The sequence below is a fragment of the Sinocyclocheilus grahami genome, unplaced genomic scaffold (assembly GCF_001515645.1).
Source record: "Sinocyclocheilus grahami isolate Dianchi unplaced genomic scaffold, SAMN03320097.WGS_v1.1 scaffold7.1, whole genome shotgun sequence".
Taxonomy (NCBI): Eukaryota; Metazoa; Chordata; class Actinopteri; order Cypriniformes; family Cyprinidae; genus Sinocyclocheilus; species Sinocyclocheilus grahami.
In genome coordinates this window covers 894,355-918,420 of record NW_015505186.1, presented here as the reverse complement: position 1 = coordinate 918,420, position 24,066 = coordinate 894,355, and the positions used below count along the sequence as shown (strand labels likewise).

At 37.7% G+C, this 24,066-nt stretch overlaps 1 protein-coding gene across 2 annotated transcripts in view; it reads left to right on the top strand.

Annotated features, from left to right (window-relative positions):
• Positions 1–18,915, top strand: part of LOC107588660 (opioid-binding protein/cell adhesion molecule-like) — a 147,727-nt gene extending 128,812 nt beyond the window's left edge. For both annotated transcript variants that reach the window (XM_016276869.1, XM_016276860.1), the window contains 4 exons: positions 17,057–17,191; positions 17,275–17,395; positions 17,954–18,105; positions 18,380–18,915. In XM_016276869.1, coding sequence (XP_016132355.1) covers positions 17,057–17,191; positions 17,275–17,395; positions 17,954–18,105; positions 18,380–18,483 — 512 coding nt within the window. In that variant the 3' untranslated portion in view covers positions 18,484–18,915. The remainder of the gene's footprint in view (positions 1–17,056; positions 17,192–17,274; positions 17,396–17,953; positions 18,106–18,379) is intronic.
• Positions 18,916–24,066: the final 5,151 nt, after the last annotated feature.

The following is a 24,066-nucleotide window of genomic DNA, read 5'->3' as shown; positions in this document are numbered from 1 at the left end:
CCAAAAATTTGAGGCTACAGCACAGGAGCTGCTCTTCTTGGTTTTCTCTGATGCACTAACTCTGCAACAGCTCTTCTTCTTCGTCGTCTCGTCTCATGCGCTCACTCAACCTAGCGTTCTAACCATGACCTCGCCCCTCCCCACCCCCCAACCATTCGAATTTCTGTAGGCGGGAATTCTTTGTAAGCCCGGAAACCAAACGCTGTAGTCTAAACGAGCCGTTTGCTGTAGTTCTTGAAACTGGATTTTTTAAAAACTAAATATCTCCCTTTGGAGTGGACTTTGAGATCTGTAACTTTCTAGATCTTTTTTATGCCCAAACATACACACTACACACCGACTAAAATTAAAAAAGTGAAAAAGCATAATAGGACCCCTTTAAGCATTTTTATGATTATCAGTATCGGTCATTTTCAAAATCGATTCGCCGATAAAATAACTTCATTTTGAAACGCGATATTTGGCTCTGATGCAGCCTGTCAGAACTCACCACTCTGTGGCCCATCTGATTTGTTGGGAGTCACAAGTCTGACCAATCAATGCGGAATTCACTATCACTCCGAAAGTGCTTGCTAACTGGTGCTGCTTCAGTGATCATGTATCAGTTGTCTCTCAAAGGTAAGGCAGCAGCAGACGTTGCTTAAGTTGCAATAAATCACAATCCACTAACGTTACACTGAAGTTGCAAAACACCTCAATATTATCTATGATGTCCGTGAAAAAAGAAAATGTAGACGGAATCGCGGAATCCAGTCATATAAATGGAATTTACTGTATGAATGTCACTGAATATGTCAATGTTTAGATGAATTAATCAAAAGTTTGACAGCATTTGAGTAAAACTGCAGTGTTTCCCACAGACTTGCACTCGTTTGTGGCGGCATATATATGCAAATTCATTCTCTGGCAGCAGGAGACGCTGTTGGAGTGGTAGAGATCAAGGTTTCCCCGGTAACGCTGTACACAAAGCAGCGCTCAGTCCGCTCACAAACGATGCTTTATCATATATTACATGCAAGATTAAATGAAAATGACATCCAAAATTTTCTTAAGACAGTCGGGTTCCTTCAGAAATAATAGTTGAGGTATACCTATGATGAAAATTACAGGCCTCTCTCATCTTTTTAAGTGGGAGAACTTGCACAATTGGTGGCTGACTAAATACTTTTTTTCCCCACTGTAACAACACCCACACCGGGATTCGATTTTGAAACGTCCAGTGCTCATGTTTATTCAACGAAGTCGAAGCCTTTTGGAAAATCTATTTGTGGTGGTCAGTTTTGATATTGTGGCGGGCGCCACAAATAAATCAATATATGGGAAACTCTTACATAGGCTATACAGAAACTTAAAAGTTCCTCATGGCAACCCGTCAAAATATAAGTTTGGGTTAGCTTAAAGAAATTATCAGAAATATATGGTGCAACAATTACTACAACAATTATTGCAACTTTTGTTTAAAAGAATAATCACACAATATGCTATTCCTTCCATGTTTTAATTTTAATAGTAAACCCTTTGTTTGCCAAAAAATAAAGAGTTTAACTCAATTATATTGATTTATGCCTTAATTTGCACTGTACTGTAAATTAAAACAAACTGAAATTTCTAGTGTGACATAGGCCAAGACATTTCAATAGGCTATTGAACTAAGTGTGCCTGTAAAAGGCCATTAGTAGGGATGCAACAATTCACTCAACTCACGATTCGATTCACGATTCGATTTGATTCACGATTTATTAATTTTTTTTACAAAATGAGATTTAAGACAAATTATAAACTAAATGTGTCCTTTTTATTATTGCTTGGACAAAATGCTGCACATTCTTTGTGAAATTGAAATATAACACTATAATAATATACTAATATAGCACTTGCATATTATTGTTCTTTTGTTGATTTTGATTGCTTCTATTGTCCTCATTTGTAAGTCGCTTTGGATAAAAGCGTCTGCTAAATGACAAAATTTAAATATAATGTAAACTAAATTGAAATTTTAAAACAAGCCGCAAATCAAATAAATAACACAAATAAAAGAAATCTCTTCATATAAACAAAATAAGGCTTTGTCTGTGCTCTTTCCATTTAAAATGAGAGGCAACCACTGCATTTAATCATGATCCAAACAAAGATGCTGCACACATGCAACATGAGCAGTTTTTAATCTAAATTAGATTGTATAATTTTGAAATTTGAAGCAAAAACAGAATGTGTTGACTTCAGTTTTGTGAAACTATACATCAAAATATCTGCATGAAACAGCAACAGCAGACAAGCTGAATGAAATGCAGATTAACTCTTTGCCAGCAGGTGGCGCTTAAAGCATTTCCTTGGTTTCCGCTGTAAACAAAGCAGCCCTGCACTTTAGTGATGGGAAGTTCGAATCATTTTACTGACTCGGACCTTTGAGTCTCGTTCAGCAAAATGAACAAATCTTTTTTCGAGTCATTTCGTTCATTTTAGCAAAATGCAATTAAAATGTTACGTGTTACTTCCCTAACACGTCTACTAACACAAACGTTGATCACACTACAAACAATACAAAACTGCAATAAGAAACAGAAAAGATTAATTCATTGTTTACATGGGTCTTCAGTCTATGATTAGCTCACCTCACCTCTTATCTGACAAGTCTTCGGGTTTTCCGAGTCATTCGTTCATCACGTGACAGCCCCATAAACCTAACCAATGCAGTCTGAGTCGGAAAGAGAATTGATTAGTTCATCTCTCCAGTCTTCGGGTTTTTCGAGAAGATCATTCATCACGTGATAGCCCCATACGCTTTAACCAATGCAGTCTGAGACGGAAAAAGAATTGATTAATTCATCCATCGAGTCTTCGGGTTTTTCGAGTCATTCGTTCATCACGTGACAGCCCCATAAACCTAACCAATGCAGTCTGAGTCGGAAAGAGAATTGATTAGTTCATCTCTCCAGTCTTCGGGTTTTTCGAGTCATTCGTTCATCACGTGACAGCCCCATAAACCTAACCAATGCAGTCTGAGTCGGAAAGAGAATTGATTAGTTCATCTCTCCAGTCTTCGGGTTTTTCGAGTCATTCGTTCATCACGTGACAGACCCTTAAGCTTACCCTATGCAGACTGAGCCGGAAAAAGAATTGATTAGTTTTTGTCATGATGGTTATTTTCCATAACACTGAATGTTGTAACAAAGGTAATAAAGAGTTGGTTATTATTATTAAGTCTCTTTCCGGCTCAGTCTGCATCAGGCTTCAAAATGAACGAATCGTTCAAGAACGACCCAACACTACTGCACTTATGAACTTTAATATGCATTATAGAGGTGATGAAAAGTAAAAATACCATCTAAACTTTTCTAAAGACAGTAAGTTCCCCTCAGACATACATTCATATAAACTCCTACCCCTAAATGAATCGCGATTTGTTTAGCATCTCAACCGATTTAAATCGCAGTCTTCTTAACAACTTCTACAATATAGCTATGAAGACAATTAAATTATTTACACTTATTAATATTATATGAAAAAAATTTAAGTTAATCCATTGATGTGCATTAGATGATGAATTGAATATTCACCTCTACTATTGTAGGTTATGTTTTAGCCATCAGAAAATAATGAGGAATTATGAGAGGTTATGCTATTACACATACATTTCTAACATGTAAATTATTGAAGCCAAATACTTACATTTCCCCAAGCTGTTTAGCTGAAGTACAGTATTCATAGGCTTAATCATGAAGCATACAGTGGCCTCACTTTTAACTCTCTCTTTATATTACCCTTATTGCAGTTGGATGCACAGAGGAAGACAAGAGTAAGAAGTGCAGTGTGGGAGTACTACACAACCAACACCAGTGAAGGCAGTTTTTGTCAGAGCCCTTGTTATTCTTAATTTTGACATTCATTTTCATTTTTACATCAGGCATATACTGTATATAGGTTCAAAATATTGGTTATCGGTCTACTTGATCTGTAATAATTGGTATCGACATCGGCCCTGAAAAACACATATCGGTCGACCCCTAGTTCAGATGTCTTTCATTTGAACTGCAGCTCTCCTCATGTGATGTGATGAAACTGGGATTGTAAACGTTAAGAGAAATCAGACTGATGTGTGCATCTCCATTTTGTAGTGTCTCAGCTGTGAGAGGACTTTGTTTGGTCTTGGAACCATGACAGTTTTCACATCACTCTCTCTCTCTCTCTCTCAAGCGCGTCTCTGTCATTCTGCTCTCTCTCCATCTCATTGCCACTGTCATTCCTCCCTCTCTTTCTCTTTTTACTCTGGTTACACTTGACAGAGCTGCTTATGGTCAGTTAAAGACAAAAGAACGAATGAAAAAAAGTAAACGTTAAGAGAAATCAGACTGATGTGTGCATCTCCATTTTGTAGTGTCTCAGCTGTGAGAGGACTTTGTTTGGTCTTGGAACCATGACAGTTTTCACATCACTCTCTCTCTCTCTCAAGCGCGTCTCTGTCATTCTGCTCTCTCTCCATCTCATTGCCACTGTCATTCCTCCCTCTCTTTCTCTTTTTACTCTGGTTACACTTGACAGAGCTGCTTATGGTCAGTTAAAGACAAAAGAACGAATGAAAAATTTTTTTTTTTCTATACACCGAAAGTCAGTGGGTTCCAAAACAACATTGGACCACACTGACACTGACCTTTTTTCTAAATATCTTTATTTGTATGTGTTCCACTGAAAAAAAAGAAAGTATATTGGAAATATATCGGCTTGTCACTCATGATAAAATAAACACAGATAATTAGTAATCTATGTAATGCATCATAATTTGCGTAGTCTGTTTGTGCATTGAAGTGCAAAACGTTACGCACTGTAAATAAATGTTTAATGATTATACAGCATGTAAACGTAGAATAAACAGAATTCAGATTTTCTTTCCGTGAAATTAGATATTTGCTAATTTGCTCTAGCATTACACCAGCAGCAACTGTGGCATCCCTCCCTCGAGTCACAAACTAACTAGTTCATATTCCCGGTCCCAAACCAGTGTTATCAAGCCATGCTCATGTGTTTCAAGCACAATCAACCTCTTCTCCATCTTATTAAACCAGTCACATAGTCGATGAAGCCTGAAAAGAACACGTATTCCCTGGATGCATCGCTGCCCTCTTATCTTTCCATTACAAACTCACACATGAGACTTATGGGGCCGAGGGGACGGCGTCATGCTTCCCCGTTGCGCCAGCAAGAAGAGAGAGAGAACGAAGGAGGGGGAAGCAAAAGCTGGGAGGCCTTGGTGATAAATCATTATTTATTTCTATCTGACAGAATTAACACTCTTATGAACGCACAGAGCATGACTTGTTTTTGGCTGCGCTGATTTATGGCTCAAATTTGCCAAAGTTTTTTGGGGGTGGCTGGATGATTTCTTCCTGGTGAAATCTGTTGACAACAGCGATTCATTACATTACACATTTACACGCAGGTGAAGCTAATATTTTCAGGCACATCAATGAGAACTTCATTGCATATATAAGAAATATATTTTTGGTGTTTATTGGCTTTTTAAAATTAGGACAGGACAGTAATTTAGACAGGAATTTAAGGGGGGGGAGGGGGTGGGGGGAAGGTCCACAAGGCGGGAATGAAGGTTGATTTAGATCACATAGTAAAACTAACCCACTGTAGTAAAGCTAACATTTATTATTTATTAGTTTATTTATTAAAACTACTTTAGTTGGTCAAATGCAGAAATCTGCAGACATATTTTCAAATAACAACCACTAAATTGTATAATTGACTGTTGTCCTTGAATCTTCTACATTCTGCTGGTTTCATGTTTCTCATAGCATTTCAAGATCTAGAAAAAAATTAATAATTTCGTCTTTTATTTCCATTTGGTATCCTGTGCCATTATTCCAAAATAAACCTGTTCAACAAGATGATCCTGCTGACACCGTTGCTAACTGTTTGAAACTTCATTTTTCTTAGCTTCCAACATATGCAGTGAGAGAAAAGAGTCAACATCAGAAAAAAATCTGTTAATTGACAACATTTTTTTTCTCTCAGATATTGTACAAATGCAACAGTTGGTCTTGGCAGGTAGCATTATTTTGCACGTTGTTCACATAAAACAAAGTCAAGTGCAGTAAATCATCTAAACTATTCTGAATAATTTTTCATGCGACATTAATAAAACAGAAGCTTCTTTAGGGGATTATCAATATGCATTTTCAGGTTACTGGGAGCCAGTTAGATGTAAAAAATATTACAGGAAACTTAACAGAGCATAACTGGGCTTGTATAATAAACTAAAGGCTTCAAAGTCAAAGTGTGGGTCTGTAAACTTTTAATAAGTAATTCATTTTTGGCAGAGGCTATTTACACTAGTTCCACCCACAAATGTGTGATAGGGCTAGTCAACACTATAAAAGACAGCAATCGATTGTTAGCTCCAGTGGCTTAGATGGTAAAGCGCATAACAGTCTTTTTTGACGCGATCGACCCAGGTTTAAATCCGCCTTTTGCACATCGGAAAGACATTTATTTTCAATAGAAATGAAGGAAATAATCAAAAAGTTGAAAAAGTATCGGGTAGGTTTGGGGTAGGTGTAGGGAGGGCTTTATTGTCCCAATAAGGTGGCATCCATTTAATAATTTCAATTAAAATTATAATTTACACTCAATACATTATTATTGGATACTGTTTTATAATGTACTATAATACTGAGGTGCAGATAATTGCCACTATTTGCAATAAGTAATATAAATAGCTATGCTATTTTAACATTAGTGTAAATAGAATCCATTGCTATTTGCACTTAGTGTAAATAGCATTTATCGCTAAGGAAATATGCTATTTTCACTTAGTGGTCCCTGTGGCATCCTCAGGCTCTGGAAACTACAAAAAGTGACTTTAGGCCACAATCAGATCTTATTTCTTTTTATGTTTATGTATAAAAATCATGATTTCCATAATCACTGGCTTCCTAAAAACACTTTCAAGGAGAATAAAAGAAAATGCATAATAAGTATCACTACTTGGGTTTCTGAGGGTTAAAGAAGATCAACAAAAAATAGAGTATCGAATAGATGTATGTGCCAACCAATAGATGTGGTCAGAGGAGCTACACTCCCTTTTTAACTTCACCATTACTCCACCAAGAGCCAAACGTTCAATGCAGAACGACCCAAGAGAGCCGATCCATCCATTGTAAAAAGGACATCCCACCGAGCCGTAATGGCCTCTTCCCTCTCAAGGGGCCTCATAGCTAGGCAGTAATTGATTGGCAGTTAGAAACCAAATCTCTGTTTTAATTAGTTTGGCTTGACTTTGACTGGCTTAATGAAGATGCGTTTGTACATAAATCATGCATAGCGAGTTATTTGTTTGGCAGCACGTGTTGAAGTGTGCAAGATGCAGAAAGAGACTAAAAAGAGAGAAAGGTCATGCAGGAGTGGAGGGTCGACGATGATCAGTTTCACTGATCTGTGTAACCATGGTGACCTGCTGCCTACCGGGGCATGATTGGAGGATTTAGACACTCTGCTTGAGAGATGACAGCAAAATACACGACGTTCACTCAACAGCCGAGGTTCAACTGCTGTTTTCTTTCAGTCCACTGGTATTGCAAGTATAAATTCAAAGATTCATTGATGTGCTGCTCAAACATTTAGAACTGTACAGAACTTTGGGCATTTCCTTTCTTTGAAAGCAAGCTTTGTTCAATAATGAAATATTGGTCATCATCTGCTCGCTCCAATGTCACTCAAATATGTCTTTTTATAAGGTTATATTCTAGGGGAAATTAGATGTACAAAGAATAATGATAATACTTTTGATGTGGTTTTTATGCTGTCAGCAATCGTATAGAAATATTTTGTAAGTCTTTACTATCAGTTTTGATCAATTTAACATATATTTGCTGAATAAAAATATGAATTTCTTTCAAAAAAAAGAAAAAAAAAGAAAAACATACTGACCCCAAACGTTTAAACTGTGGTGATTTTGAATGCTGTTCTTTTGAACTTTTTATTCATCAAAGAATACTGAAAAAAGTATCACATTTTTTTATAAAATATTAATAAAAAATATTAAATTATCATATCAGAATGATTTCTGAAGGATCATGGGGTACTATTAATGGTTGATGAAAGGAATAAATTGTATTTCAGAGTATATTAAAATAGAAAACCATTATTACTGTTTTTTCGCTTGCAGATTCTTTTCGTTCTCTCATTCAAATGTCAGACCTCTTCACCTTCTGGCTTTCCTAGAGCCCAGGTCAGATTGAATGGGTTAAGGCCAGATAAAGCACTGCTAGTGTTTTTAACAATAGTCTGCAACAAAATGACAATAGAAAGGAAAAATATCATTTCTGTGAAGCCACCGCAGGTCTTTGGACAGTTTTTGAGGATGGATGTCGTCTCTCGCTCCCAGCCTCGTTTGCGGTTCTTTGAAACCTGTTTATCGGAAAAGGCTTTTATATCTTGCTCTTCACAGCATGTAATGAAAAGTCCTTGTGACATCCTCATTTTCCCTGTTATAAACATTATGACTTCCTGTAATTAGCTTAGTCATTGCTTTACAATCTGAAGTAATTATCATTTGAATTTCTATTATGGAGGTAGTCCATTTAGGGACGATTGCGAAACACAATTAGGTATGTTGACAAACAGTAATGACGGTCAGCGGCTTATTACGAAATCATTAGCACACTGAAATCTCATTATATGTGTAATATCATTCCATAATGTGTTTATTAGTTGATGAAGAAGCCCAGAATGCCTGCAGCGGAGTGTTAAAGCACACACTCACATGATGGTACAATGCAGCTTTTGCAGCTCAGTCATTGGCCTAGCTAGCTTCACGTTGCATTACCAGAAAGATTGAATGACCCGTTTTAATGCACAAAGCCGCTGACCCACTTCAATGTATTTTGTTAGTGCCTCAGAGTCTAGAAATATTCTCATTCCATTTCACTTCCATGCATGGATCCCCTGTTTTGAGTCAACACACTTTAAAAGCATGCTACAGCATACCAGTTAGGCAGGGCCGTTTCTAGCCAATTTGACGCCCTAGGCAAAATCCCTATTCCCTAATCCCTAAAATCCCTATATATATATCAAATTCTTTTCAGACACCAGTTGCTTGTCACATTCAAATTGGTTGTCATAGTAACAACACTAATTTGTGGAGATTCAGTGTATTGAGTTCCACAAATCTGAATGCATTATTTGTAAATTGACTTTTAAGATAAACATTTTGCACAATTTAGTATCTGTAATATCATTGTGTTGCCACTAGATGCCTGTATAGCCCTATGTAACACTCTCTAGTGGCTAAGACATTGCACATACTTTATCCATAAATCACACATAAATGAATTTGATTACATTTTGATTTGGATACTATATACTATACTACTACATATTGTTTAGATATTATCAATGGCTACTTTTTTGTCTTTATCTGTTTTTTGTTCCATTTTTTTGTTGTTGTTTCTTGAAACATTGATTTAAAGTGTCAGTTATTGCATTATTATTTCAGTCAAACCTATAAAACCCCTTTGTTACCCCAAACTACATATACAAGCTTTATCAGTGGCATAAAAGTAACCAATGCAGCTACTTAATCATTTGCTACTCGTTAACGCGTTAACGTCCCCTTTAAATAACGTGACGCTCTGCCCTCTATGAGGCTGCTCCCATTAAGCGCTGTTGGAAGTGAATGAATTGATTCAGCATTTCGATCCAGTGGGGGCGGCAGTCATATTTCAGGGTGACCGTGCCACTCTTTATCACAACCCTGCTAAAAGTGCCAGTACGTGCGCTCATTGGCGCCCCTTCAGCTGGTGGCGCCCTAGGCGACCGCCTAGCTCGCCTATGCCTAGAAACGGCCGTGCAGTTAGGGATTGTTGACTAGTATTCCAGATTACTAAGGCTGACTAGTTTATCTAGATTTTTCCCCTAATTTCGGTTTTCCTGTGATTTGATTTTAGAGAGTATGAATTAGTGATGAGAGGATAGCATGCATGGTGTGCTGAAACTATCAAAACAGTAAAAAATCTCCCAGAAATTGTATTTATTTATACTCTCAATTAGTGCTAATTTTGTCAGCCATTTTTTATTTAGTTTTTTTAATTATAATCGCAATGATTTTTGTAATTTGAGAAATTTATTTTTACATTTCAGCATGGTTGCCAGATTGCAAAAGCTAAACTCCAATGTATCCTTTTAACAGAGAAGCTCTGATTCAGAGATTTTAACTCTTGATATCTGGCAACCGCACACATAAAAGCTTGCGTAGTAGAGGCATGTACATCAGTCCGCAATAAAATTGTCTCCTTTTTTGTCGATGGTAATAAAAAAGATTTTTGTATAGTATTTATTTTTTAAAACTCATTTTAGTCTCGTCTTTTATCTTTTAAAGTCACAGTTATCGTTTATTGACCTTATTGTCGTCTCAGCATAGTCTAATTTTAGTCATGAGAAAAAAGCTTGTCAACAAACATTTTCCGTCATAGTTTGCATTAATGAAATTAACACTACTCTCAATTCACCCCCTTTCATTTCCCACTACAGCTACACAAACACAAACGCACACGTTATATATATTCTATATAATCAATATATTATGAATATGGTAAAAAAATAAAATAATAATAATGTTTAATGTATACAGATTAGTCAAGTGCTAAAACTACTTTTTCAATGATAAAATCTTTATGAAAACCGAGACTGAAAATTAATCGTGTCTGGGAAAATAAAATAAATTTTTCTTCATCCATTCTCTGACAGAACATGAGAACAGGAAGAACAGGAAAAGTGGGGGTGGGGGGGGAGTAATGTTAAAAAAATGAGTCATCTTAATTCACTTATGTGTGGATATTTAATAATACGAGCTCAAACATCTCCTAAATAAAGCCTTATCTTAATGTTGTCCTGTCTGCTTCAGTGGCCTGATCTGTATCAACTACTTTACTTTCCGACTGTAACATGAGATGGAGTCTTTCCCTTGATCTTAATCTCCTAAATTTAGTAATTGGAGCATTTCTCATTCGTTTCTTTTTACTCTGGCTGACTGTACGCCGAAAACAAAGACCAGTTTATTTATTCTTTCCTGTTTACACTGTCGTTCTCCTTTACATTCTAATAATCTTCTGCTCTGTTCAGGAAGACAGTCTCATGACAGCAGCAGGATTATTACTCAGGGCTGGATGTAATTGCTATGGGCCCGGTGTTTGCTTTCTGTCTGTAAAGTAAACATTATAAATCATTGCTGTTCACCGTGGCTATCTACACTAACCCCATCGCCGGTCGAAAATCAAACTGACCGCTCTAATAGCTAAATATAAATGAAAACTACATGAGAATAAATAAAGCGTTGCATCGCTGGAAGTGTCACTATTACAGCTGCTCTGTTTGTTGTTCTTTTTTACAGTTCATAGCTACAGAATGCAAAACAACTGCGGCTTTGGCTTTGTTGTAGGATAAAAAATTCCCTTTGTGTGAATTTAAACTTATTCAGTCAAACTTAGCAACACAGTGAACGTAAACAGTACAACAGGGTCAAATGAATAACCGCAGTTGATTCAGTAAAAGTGTTAAAAAATAGGAGGAAAATCCCTTGCACTTTATCATTGATAACAGTTTATGAAGTGAGAAAGGGCCAAATACTTTGACCTTCACTTGTAGTTTTTCAGTCTTTTAGTGTTGCTTTTGAAAATGTATATCACAACCTGTGGAAAACTAACCTGTAATACAAGAAAAGTTGCTGGGAGTGAGATGATTTCAAACATCTAAATTGCTCTGATTAGTTATGGCTGAATATTTCTTCTTTTCTCTTTCCAAGGCACTGTCACTGTGAAAATAAGAAATAAAACTTTATTTTTATTCTTTATTTTTTGCATTGAAATATATTTTGGCAGTGTACATCACTTGGCAATGATTCTCAAGTTCAGATGTTTGAACACCTGGGCCTGTTGATCATATTCCAAATAATAAAGGAAATAGATTTTTGCTTCTGTAGAACATGGAAAAGGTATTTTAAAGAATGTTTTTATACAATGAAAGTCAGTGAGATTGTCCATTAAAGAAATAGTTCACCCCAAAATTAAAAGTTACTCACCCTCAGGCCATCGAAGATGTAGAGGAGTTGCCTCTTCATCAGAACATGTTTTGAGAAATTTAGCATTACATCACATCCTCATTAATGGATCCTATGCAGTGAATGGGTGCCGTCAAAATGAGAGTTCAAACAGCTGATAAAAAAAACAATAGTAATTCACAAGTCAATCAACAAATGTAATAAATCCATCATCAACTATTTATGGGTGAACTATTCCTTTAATTTTCATTGCACAGACAACGTCTTGGTTACGTACGTAACCCTCATTCCCTGATGAAGGGAACAGAGACGTTATGTCGTGACGACATAGGGCGGGTTCACTTGGGAGCCCCAATCCTCTCTGACTTTAAGAGAAAACGGCAATGAAATTTGGCTAGTGGATTTTGCATACCTGAGCCACTCCCCATGCATACGGGTATAAATAGGCCACAGGTGCATCCACTCTTCAGGTTTTATGCTGCGGAGCCGAGAACTTGTCCCTGGCAACCAGCGATGGTTCGAGGTTGTGGCATGGGGACATAAAGTCTCCGTTCGCTCCATCAGGGAATGAGGGTTATGTAAGTAGCCGAGACGTTCCCTATTTGTCAGTCACTACGAATTATGTCATGACATAATACAACATAGGGGGTCCATGGAAAGTGCCACAACATGAACCCTGTCACAACCGGCTCTTCCCGCCACTTACCTGTTACCCAACACACGGGGAAAAAACGGCTCAACCCGGAGAATAAAATTCGGTGTTGCCCAGCCCGCAGCTCTACAGATATCTGCCAGAGAGGCGCCGTGTGCCAGCGCATAGGAGGAGGCAACACTCCGTGTGGAGTGAGCCCTCACCCCCAGGGGGCACGGCTTGCCTTGGTAATGGTATTACCATCCATCTGCTTGGAGACAGCCTTCCCTTTCTGCTGACCTCTGTAGCAGACAAAGAGCTGCTCAGAGCTTCTGAAGCGCTGGGTGCTTTCCACGTATATGCTCTCACATGCTCTTACGGGACACAGCAACGCCAAGGCTGGATCTGCCTCCTCCAAGGGCAGTGCTTGCAGCTTCACCATCTGATCGCGAAAGGGCGTAGTGGGAACCTTGGGCACGTATCCAGGCCAGGGTCTCAGGACACGTGAGAGCAGGCCGGCCCGAACACAGGGCACTCTTCGCTCACCGAAAATGCTTGGAGGTCCCTGACCCTCTTGATAAAAGTGAGCGCGGTCAGGAGCGCTGTCTTAGCAGACAGGAACTTAAGCTCAACTGAGTCCAGCGGCTCAAAGGAATCCCTCTGAAGGCCAGCCAGGACAGTAGAGAGATCCCAGGAGGGCACCAAGGGTGGCCTAGGAGGATTTAACCTTTTGGCACACTTCAGGAACCTGACGATGAGATTGTGCTTTCCCAGGGGCCGGCCGGCCACTGCATCGTGATGTGCTGCGATAGCAGCCACATACACTTTCAAGGTGGAGGGTGACAGCCTACGCTCCAACTTTTCTTGCAGGAAAGAAAGCACTACTCCAATTGTGCATCTTCGGGGGTCTTCTCAGTGAGAACAGACTCCACTTCAGAGCATAGGCTTGCCTCGTCGAGGGAGCTCTAGCCTGAGTGATTGTGTTTACCACCGCCGGTGGCAGATCACTTAAGTCTGCCACGTCCCATCCAGAGCCACACGTGGAGGTCGCAAAGATCTGGATGCGGGTGCCCGACAGAAAAGCTCTCACTGTGACCCTCAGATCTCCCAGAGCTCTAGCCGGCGGTCCCCTGCTCGTGACAGGGAAACCGAGATGAGTAGAGACAGAGGGTGCCACTCTGTTCCCCGTGAGGAGAGAGGCGAGATTGCAGCAAAGCCATGCTCATATGCTTGCAATGAACACATGAGTCATCCACGAATGCAGCTTCAGCGTGTTGGATACCCAGACACTGAAGACCATGATCGTGTCCGTCAACAGAGGACAGGCAACAACAGCAACCAAGAGAACACGGACGGAACAGCATCTTTAAAAAGACGCGAACCGACCATGATTTGCTCTTTTAGAGAAACTGCTCTTTCAGTTGAAGTGCCCAGGGGAATCGCTGATGACAGGGACACAGCGGTTTGCACCGTAACGCCAACCAGGAAGAGCTTCTTCCAGTCAGATGAGTAAAGGGCTTTGTGGAGATCAAGCACTATCATCCACTCGGCTGTGAAACTAAAATCTGAAGAGTGGATGCACCTGTCGCCTATTTATACCCCGTATGCACGGGGAGTGGCTCAGGTATGTAAAATCCACTAGCCAAATTTCATTTCCGTTTTCTCTTAACGTCAGAGAGGATTGGGGCTCCCAAGTGAAACCCCCCCCTATGTTGTCACGACATAACTTGTAGTGACCGACAGATAGGGAAGAGTTCTTCAAAATATCTTCCACTTAAGATTTGGATACTAAAGTAAATGATAATAGAGGTTTAATTTTGAAGTACTATCCCTTAAAACTTAACTACACTGAGCAAAAAAAAAGCAACAAAAAAAAAAACAGCGGCATCATTACGGTCCACATTTAAAGACCAGTTTATAATATTTCAAATGGACAGAGTCTTATAAAAATAGTTTTATTCAAAATTAGGGAATGTAATTTTCAGGCTTTGGCTCAGAAAGGCCGTCACATGTTGAGTGTAATCGGGGGTGAACCATCCTCTCAATGATTGCTCAAACTTTTTAAGCATTACGAGGCTGAGTCATATAAGGAGATATGCATAATTACCAACCTCTCCCACAATCCCCAAGGCCATGTTATTAGAAACAAAATAACAACCTAAGTCCACTCCTCAACCTTTTCACTAAATGAAGGACTGAGGCTGTATTAATGAGATGGCATAATGTGGAGTTTGTGCTGTGAGTGGCATTTGCACTAACTGCCTGTCTGAACCTGAGGGTGAAACTTTATTTCACTCTCTCAGAGGAATATCTGAATCATTTCTCTGTATGATAATAAAATCGGAGATACAGGTGGGTTTTGTGAAATGATGGACTTAAGCAGAGAACAACAATGGAGGGTCAGTCCAGGTCAGCCAAGTGTAACATTTGTCTTACTGACATTTCACTAACCTTGTTCTGTCTTCAGATTGAGATAATGGTGAATAAATTTAGTTTATTTTAGAGAGATAACAGCAGAATAAGATGCAGATTCCAGAACAGTGGCTAAAACTCTTTGTATGTACTTGTGTCTACTTGGTGTCAGTGTGGATTAAATTAGGCAAGAATGCTTGTGGTGTCATGACACTACTATGGCACTTTAGCCTCTGTCCTGAGCAAAAAAGCTGGCATGGGTTTGATTCTGAGTTACGGTTAAATGAAAGTGACTTGGAACGATTGTGACACTTTAATAGGGTACAACTGATCTAATTAGGAGTGCTGTCTCCAAAAACACTAAAGAGCAGCAAACAGCATCACAACACTTTCATGAACACCTGTTTGATGCAATGCACTGCGAAACATTTCTTGATTGCATGTCATGAGAGAGGGTTATGTTGGGTTTAAATAACTGAAACGATAATGCACATTTCTGTTGCTCAATGAAATTATCAAATCTATTTTGAGATTTTGAGAGAATTTATGTTTTCAATTTTGTGTTCAACTCAAGTTTTTCACATGTGAAAGCTATAAAAACCTCCTGGATTCACTTACAAAAAGGCACAACTAAATAATATGTTTTGTATAATATATATATATATATATATATATATATATATATTATTTTTATTTATTTTATTTTTTTTACAAACATTTATTTAAAGATAGGTAAAGAGAGTAAACAATATACAATTAAAATATAAATAAATATTAATTATTAATACAATAGATTGTATATGTGAATACAAATAATAAAAATTCAGTAAAATATATTGTTTAAATATAATTGTTTTTTTATATTTACAAATTATATGTTAATAGGTTAATAATTTAATATATATTTAATTATATTTTATACAATGTCTTATTATTTGAAGAAATAAGTAAATAATATGCAATATTATTATATCTGTAAACAATAATATATATTGTGTCATACTGCATAAAATATGAATAAGCATGCCAAAAGTATTTGTGAATGGTAACAGATATTGTCTGTATCAAACATGCATCCGTATATCTCCACCATATCACTGTAGCCCCTCAGGCATTTTACCCAGAGCAGGGGCGATTCCAGGATTTTCATTTTAGGGGGGCTCAGCCCCCAATGAGGGTATAATATATATATATATTCAAATGAAAATGGCAACATTGTTTTATAAAGTATATGCGTTCATATTAGGGTTGGGCCGATAGACGATGCCATTGTTCATCGCTGATGGCTGATAGACATCACGATGTTGATCCGGCATCGTGATCCCCCCCCATTCCCAATATCGTGTTCGGAAAGAAAATGACGTGTAGGTGGAACCCCTAAAGGGAATAAATAAGAGATGGGAGGAAAATATATATTTCAATATTTTTCCTCACTGTTATATAATTGGGTAATTATACTACATATATATTTCGGCATCAGGGAGCCTCTATTATACCTGGCATTGAAACTGGCATTGTGCTTTTGAATGCACGATCGCTTTTACTTTCACTTTCGAGATTCGCGATCGCACGTACTCTGTTTATACTATGGAGCGGCAGTACTTACCACACATTTTACAAGATTATATGTTTGTCAGTGGTACTGAGGATCTGCAAATCATTTGCCATCATCCTCAGTCATCTCTCCTTACTCTGTTTATGTGGTAAGTGGATTGAAAAAGAACGTGCTGAAAGACGGGGAGGAGCCGATCAAAGTCTGCCGCCGTTTTCAGATGAAATTTTAAGGGGACTGAGGCGATCACGAATTTGTGTACAGTTTATGGAACTGGCTTTAGCCCCCCTAAAAATGACCTAGCGTCAAATGACCATGACCCAGAGTAACTGTATAATGCTTTGGCTTTATAATATGACTTTATATATGTTAATAATTAGTTTAATCTTATGTGTTGGCACAGGTAATAGAATCATAACTGAGGGTGAATATGTGGAAATGACTGGAATCACCAAAGACATGTCCGGCTCGTACGACTGCATCACGTCAAACGACATCTCGCCTCCAGACGTGAGGACTGTTCAGGTTACCGTAAATTGTGAGTACCTCATTCATTTAAAACCAATTTCCATTTCTCATGTGCTTTTATGATTTCTCAATTACCTGCGATTCATTTCACAGATCCACCTGTCATTTCACGAGCTCGGAGCACAGGAACGGCTGTCGGCCAGAAAGGAGTTTTGTGGTGCGAGGCGTCTGCCGTTCCTCTGGCGGATTTTCAGTGGTATAAGGGGGAGCGCAGGTGGGGCTAGTAGTTTTTTGTTTTATTTTTGCTGTAAAAAAGTAATGGCAAAATTGAATACAGACTTTTAGGTTTCCTCAACTATTGTCTTAAGTAACAAATATTTGTTTGTTCGCAAAACAATAAATTCATCAAGGCAGCTGCAACGCATGCTGGGAACTCCGAAGTACTTAACATTTCGGTAATATCGTTCAGTTTAAAAATAGCTATGGGACACATTTTGGGAATTCTGTTGGTCTAACAAGAGTTTTTATTTAATTCACATTTCTTAGTATTTATGACTCGAAACGTCCCATAAACTGAAAAATATGTAGTTGCTTGGCAGAGAGAAGAAGAGAAATAAGATTCAAACCCAGATCTCCCCAGGCTCAACAAACGTTAAGAAATGGTTTGGACAGAGCCAGCTAATTAAAAATATGAATATAAGTCTATTTATTAGACAGTTGCGTCACACACAGTTTTGTGCGAGGGCGGCGAGTTAATTTGTGCCGTCAGCCATCCACTTCTGTAGATTTGGTTTTTAATAACACACTGCTAACTTGACCTCAAATCTTCCAGACTCTTCAACGGACTCAACGGGGCCAAGATCGAAAACAAGGGGAAACAGTCCATGCTAACGTTCTTTAATGTCTCGGAAGAGGATTACGGGAACTACACCTGCGTGGCCATGAACACGCTGGGAATAACAAATGCCAGCATTATTTTGTACGGTACGAGGCTCCTTCTAATAAGTAAATGCATGTTAATTTATGCATAAAATCCATGTCAAGTGTAACTCGGCGTAGTCAACGAGCATCTCAATGTGTCAAATGTTTGCCTAATGCAATTACATCAGCTCTCGTCTTGTCACCCCGAGGCATTCGCTAACTCTGACGGTGTTTGAGCGCTGCATTCGCAGCAATTTCTTTGAACAGCATAATGCATGATGATACACACGGTGGATGTTTGGGAGGTTGTTAACGGTTAGGGTTTCTCTTCCCGCAGGCCCCGGAGCGATACACGACGTGAACAACGCAGCCTTATCGCCAACCAGCTCATTCTTGCTTCTGACTCTTGTTTTAACTCTTTCGGTCCTCAGCAAGTTTTGATGCTAAAGCAGCGTGTCTGTTTCTCCGTACACACACAAACTCACAGTCCCACACACAGAGAAGAAGAGTACTTTATCAGTTATTATTATCGTCATCATCATTTGAATTATTTTGCCTTATGCTTTGTTTCTGAAGGGAAGTGTCAGTGTGGGTTTATGGGTCTGTAATTTGGGATTTAACCGTGTTTTGAAACAGTGAACTGGACTGTGAATGGAGTCAGTTTGTTAGCTGGGTAGAAATAATAATAGAACCACTATATGTGTCTCTCCAACCTTTTGTATGTGAAAAGAGAAGCAAAAATTCATGTAATCGTGAATAACTGAATGGTTTTTTTGCTCAGTGTTGAACAGTGTGAATTGAGGTTACTGGTGTCCTGTTTCCTGTAAAATAACATGATTTTTCTTTCTTTTTTAAAATAATCGATAAAAATAACAAACATAAAAAAAGACAGAAATAAAATAATTAAAAAAAGCTTCAGTGGGCCCAGAAGCTATTTGGACACTTGAGTCACACTTAAAAATGTCTGAATGGCATCAACAAGCAAATTCTCTGAACTTACTTCACTTTTCTTGCATTTCCATTTTCATCCATTCCACATTTTTCTCCCAATTACTTTTAATTCCCTTTAAATGTGTTTTTTAGTGGATGTATGAAATCACTTCTCCAGTGTAGTTCATTACATATACTGCAATATGAACATTGACTTTTTAACAGTTCTATTATAAAAACAAACCCAAATAAACACCACTACAATGATTTTACCTAATAGATTACAAAATAAATGGTAAAATTATTATCACTGAAGTAATGGCTGCTGAAAACTCAGTTTTTCCATCACAGAAACATGTGATATTTCAGTTTTTCTTTTTTAATAAATCTGCAAAAATGTCAACAATTCTGTGTTTTTCTGTCAATATGGGGTGCTGTGTGTACATTAATGAGGAAAAAAAATGAACTTAAATGATTTTAGCAAATGGCTGCAATATAACAAAGAGTGAAAAAATTTAAGGGGGTCTGAATACTTTCCGTACCCACTGTATATTAAAAACACAATGTATTAATGTATTTAAAAAATTTCATTTATTTCTGTGATGGTAAAGCTGAATTTTCAGCAGCCATTACTTCAGTGATAATGCTACTGTTTATTTGGTTCAATGATTTGTTATCTAATACAATGACATTCACGCATAACGTGTGGCATAAATGTCCAAATACGTTTTTGGGGATGCTGTATGTGATATTTGATTTACTGTACATGTACAGATGTATGCAAATACTGTTCACACACACACAAAATATCTATGCGTTCAATATAATATAGCACACAGTTCCTAAAAACATAGTGCATCCTCAATGCTCATCTGCCATTGACGGTGTTCAAATGACAAAGGAATCACAACGATAACCTGCACGTGTTCTTGTACTGAGCTGACATAGTTACAAGCAGTAAGATAGACTCCTTACCTAGTCTAATATGTTTTACGCTGCTCTTAGAGATGTTTTTAATGTAGACGCAGACAGTATGCCCTAATGTAAGCTACAGTACATAAAATCTGTTCCTCATATAAAAAGACCCTTTAGCTGTATGACAGCTGTTGTGAGCTGTATAATCATAAACGTACCAAATGGGACAGAGGAACTGATCTGAACACTTTGAATAGAGATTTCCTCTGTAAAGTCCAAACGAGTGATTAGTCTTGATCTCCACAGGTCACGTTTTATACCACCAAATAAACATCAGTCATTGTATATTTTGTTGTAAATCCCTTTCCAGAGACATTTGTATTGTTTTAAACAAATTGAGTTTGCTTTGGATGACTCTACTGGAGAGTTTCAACTTCTTTCTCAGGTTTTTGGTGCTGAGTTTCTTTTAAGTGTGTATGATTTTGTATTCTTGAGTCTTCGTGAAGTAAATTTGACAGAAGCCAAAACTGTTATCACAAATGATATAATAAAATGATGATATTTAATAATTTCTGAGGACAAAGAAGTCCCAGTAACAGACATATTTCCTTGCGTATCTGTGGGTGATAACCATCAATTTATCCGTGATCTTTAGCACTAATTTCCACATTAATATAAAGTCATATAAATGTCAAATTGTGCATGTCTGAGCAGGTGGAAGAATATGGTAATCTCAGATTTCATCTATTTCATATTCCATATCTTTCCTTTCATAAGTCTGCTGATTTAGCAGCCGTACTTTCGTACTTGTTACTCTATGAAAGCCGACCCGCCAACACGCTCATAAGGGACTTTGGAAACCCACCAGAAATGTCCACTTATCAGTAGCCGGCAGTTCACCCCAAAAAAAAAAATTAGCTGAAAATGTACTCACACTCAGGCCATCAAACATGAGTTTGTTTCTTTATCGGAACAGATTTGGAGAAATGTAGCATTACATCACTTGCTCACCAATGAAATCATCTGCAGTGAATGGGTGCCGTCAGAAAGAGGGTCCAAACAGCTGCTAACAATGGTTTGACGTTAATGATAGATTGGGGTAGTGTGGATTCCTTGTCGATTATGATGATTTTTAGTAAAAATTGAATGGGTGCCATTGTGATGGCACCCATTCACTGCAGAGGATCCATTGCTGAGTAGGTGATACATTGCTAAACTTGTCCAAATCAGTTCCGATGAAGAAACAAACTCATCTACATCTTGGATGACCTGAGGATGAGTACATTTTCACATTTAGGTGAAAACTCCTTTAAAAGTAGCCTACCTCGAAGGAAATACAGAAAGTCACAAGCACTCAACCCACATGGCTAACATTACAGTGTTAAAATGAGACCTTGTCTGTGAGCTGTCTGCATTCAGCTTCAGTGAGCACTGTCAACAGCACTAGACAAACATGCCGAGGAGGAATGATTCAAGTCCAAGGTCTGCCACATCACAGAGAAATAAATATATGCCCATGGATTGTAAATGACCTTTCAGTTGATTTCGAAGTGAAATTCCTCCTAATTTGAAGGATGCTGCTCTGTGACCGACTGAATGGTTTTTGTGACTGATGTTAGCATGGCGGAGCTCTTTCAAAAGGATATCAGATCATGTGAATTCAGACTCAGAGTTGAAATATTAATTAGACCTCATCATGATCATGACATTCATGAGCTCTTTACGTTAAGCGTGACACCGTTCTTCAACATGCAGTCCGTTAAAAATTCTGTATGTGAACAAAAAAATAAATATATGCAAATATTTATCCTGGTTTTATTTGATTGTTAAATATGAGGACGGTGTAATTGCGGAGATCAGCACACCTTTTCCTTGTTAGCGTTGTGCCTTGCGTGCATTTAAGAAATACCATGTGGTAGTGCAATCGAATAGATTCAGTATCGACCCTGGAAACTTCTGCTTGGGATGCGTTTTTGCAAACAACCGACTCGGTTTTACTTATTAAATTGAGTTATTTTAGGGTTTTGAAAGACATCAAATCATCTTTTGATAAGTATCATTAATTATCAGTGTCTCAGTTGTGTTTCGAGTGAAATTGCCCAATGATTTCTGGTGAATTTTGTAACAGGTTAAAGTACATAAATAGGTTGTACTGTAGATTATTAGAGTATCATTTTGGTATGTCATTTAACTTTTTAAAACACTAATATTGTGACGGTGAAGATGCTATTGACAGTGATGTCATTTTATCTGCTGGGATGAATGGTACAAACCACAGACTGTGGCACTACAACCTTCACAGCGCTCGGCAGTAGTGTACATAAAAAGGCATTGCAAATCCATTTAAGTTACAAACAGGTATAATTCAGAATGTTATTGGTTTGCTTAATTTTTTTAATCGATATATTTATATTTATTGTTGTCTGAGGGAACAAAATAGCAAACATTCAATAACAGCACTCTGGAGTTTTGCTGACCTCATCGTCGTTATTTTAAAACTGCTGCAAGTATACATGCTACATCTAATCATAGCAACAGTTTCACCCAAAATCTCTTGGCAAAAAATATTTTGCCCTCCCTGGCAAAACTGTATTGTATGTTTGTATTTATTTTTCTGACTGTCTCTATCTAGTTACGATTGTAAAGTGTATGATACCTTAACATTTGCAACACACAGCTCTTTCAATGTGCATGTACAGCCGTAGTTGTATTTTTCTTTTTTTTACTATTGGAAAATGAGTACAAGACTGTTGTATGTGTTCTGTGTAATAAAGTTAAGAATATTTTCTTCTAGTTTGCGGTTGTTAGTTATTTAACGTACTGTCATAGAAGCTTTTAAAAAGGGATGCACAAACTTTCAGCACCATATTGGTTATTGATATTGGATATTTAATTGCAAATGCTTATCTTTTACCTTTGTTAATGGTAACGCTTTACAATAAGGTTTCATTTGCTAACATTAACTGCATTAGTTAAGAAGAACTAACAATGAAAATGACTTCTAAAGCATTACTATTCTTAGTTAATGTTAATTACTAATACATTATTAAAATAAAAAACTATCTATTCATATTATTTAATCAATAAAAATGAACATCTGTATTTTTATGAATTCATGTTAAAAAGATTATTACTGTAACAAATTGTTTTGCTCATTGTTAGGTAATGCTAGTATGTCAGTTAATTAGTTATTGCATTAACTAATGTTAACTAATTGGGCCTTATTAAAATGTTACCATGTTAAGTCTTTAAAAACTAATTCTACTAAATCTCCTTGAAATTACTGAGTTTAGTTTTTTAATGTTTTATTTTTAACTAAAATAATAGAGAATTTTAATATTGGATTTTTACTGCTTTAGCAGCAACTACATGGAAATAACGATCAATAAAGTCAGAATTTTAACATCGCTGCATCCCTACTTTTAATTAAGGTCAAAAAGGTCACATTATATTGTTATATATTCACAGCATATTCACAGGTTAAGCAGAATGCGGTATATTCACAAAATACAGAAACACAACCTTGAGTGCCTTACTACTTTTAGAAAAAAATGTCTGCATAAGGACACATTTTTATTACAAATACAGAGTTCCGGCACGAAACTAGATGGTGCTGATAGGTCTAGCTCAATCTGACCTGGCGACATCATTGTCACATGGCAGCTGATTGGTTCTCTCCTGTATCGGTAGCCAGTGAGCTCGCTGCTCAATATTCAAATACCTGGCTTTTGTTTGCTGTAGCAGTTGGCAGCGCACCTCAGAAACCCTCCACCTTCCCCAGCTCCACCTGTATAGATCTGCTACGGGGTGATTCATGTATGCTATATGGGGGCTAATCATATGTGTTATATGTGTAGCAGCAGTATTTCTTACATGCTTACAGCAGCATGTTGTGGATGTATTGGCAATAGAAAGTCTCGGTACTTGCTCTGCAGCAGCAGTAGCGTAGCAGGCTGGCTTTTGTTTGCTGTAGCAGTTGGCAGCGCACCTCAGAAACCCTCCACCTTCCCCAGCTCCACCTGTATAGATCTGCTACGGGGTGATTCATGTATGCTATATGGGGGCTAATCATATGTGTTATATGTGTAGCAGCAGTATTTCTTACATGCTTACAGCAGCATGTTGTGGATGTATTGGCAATAGAAAGTCTCGGTACTTGCTCTGCAGCAGCAGCAGCGT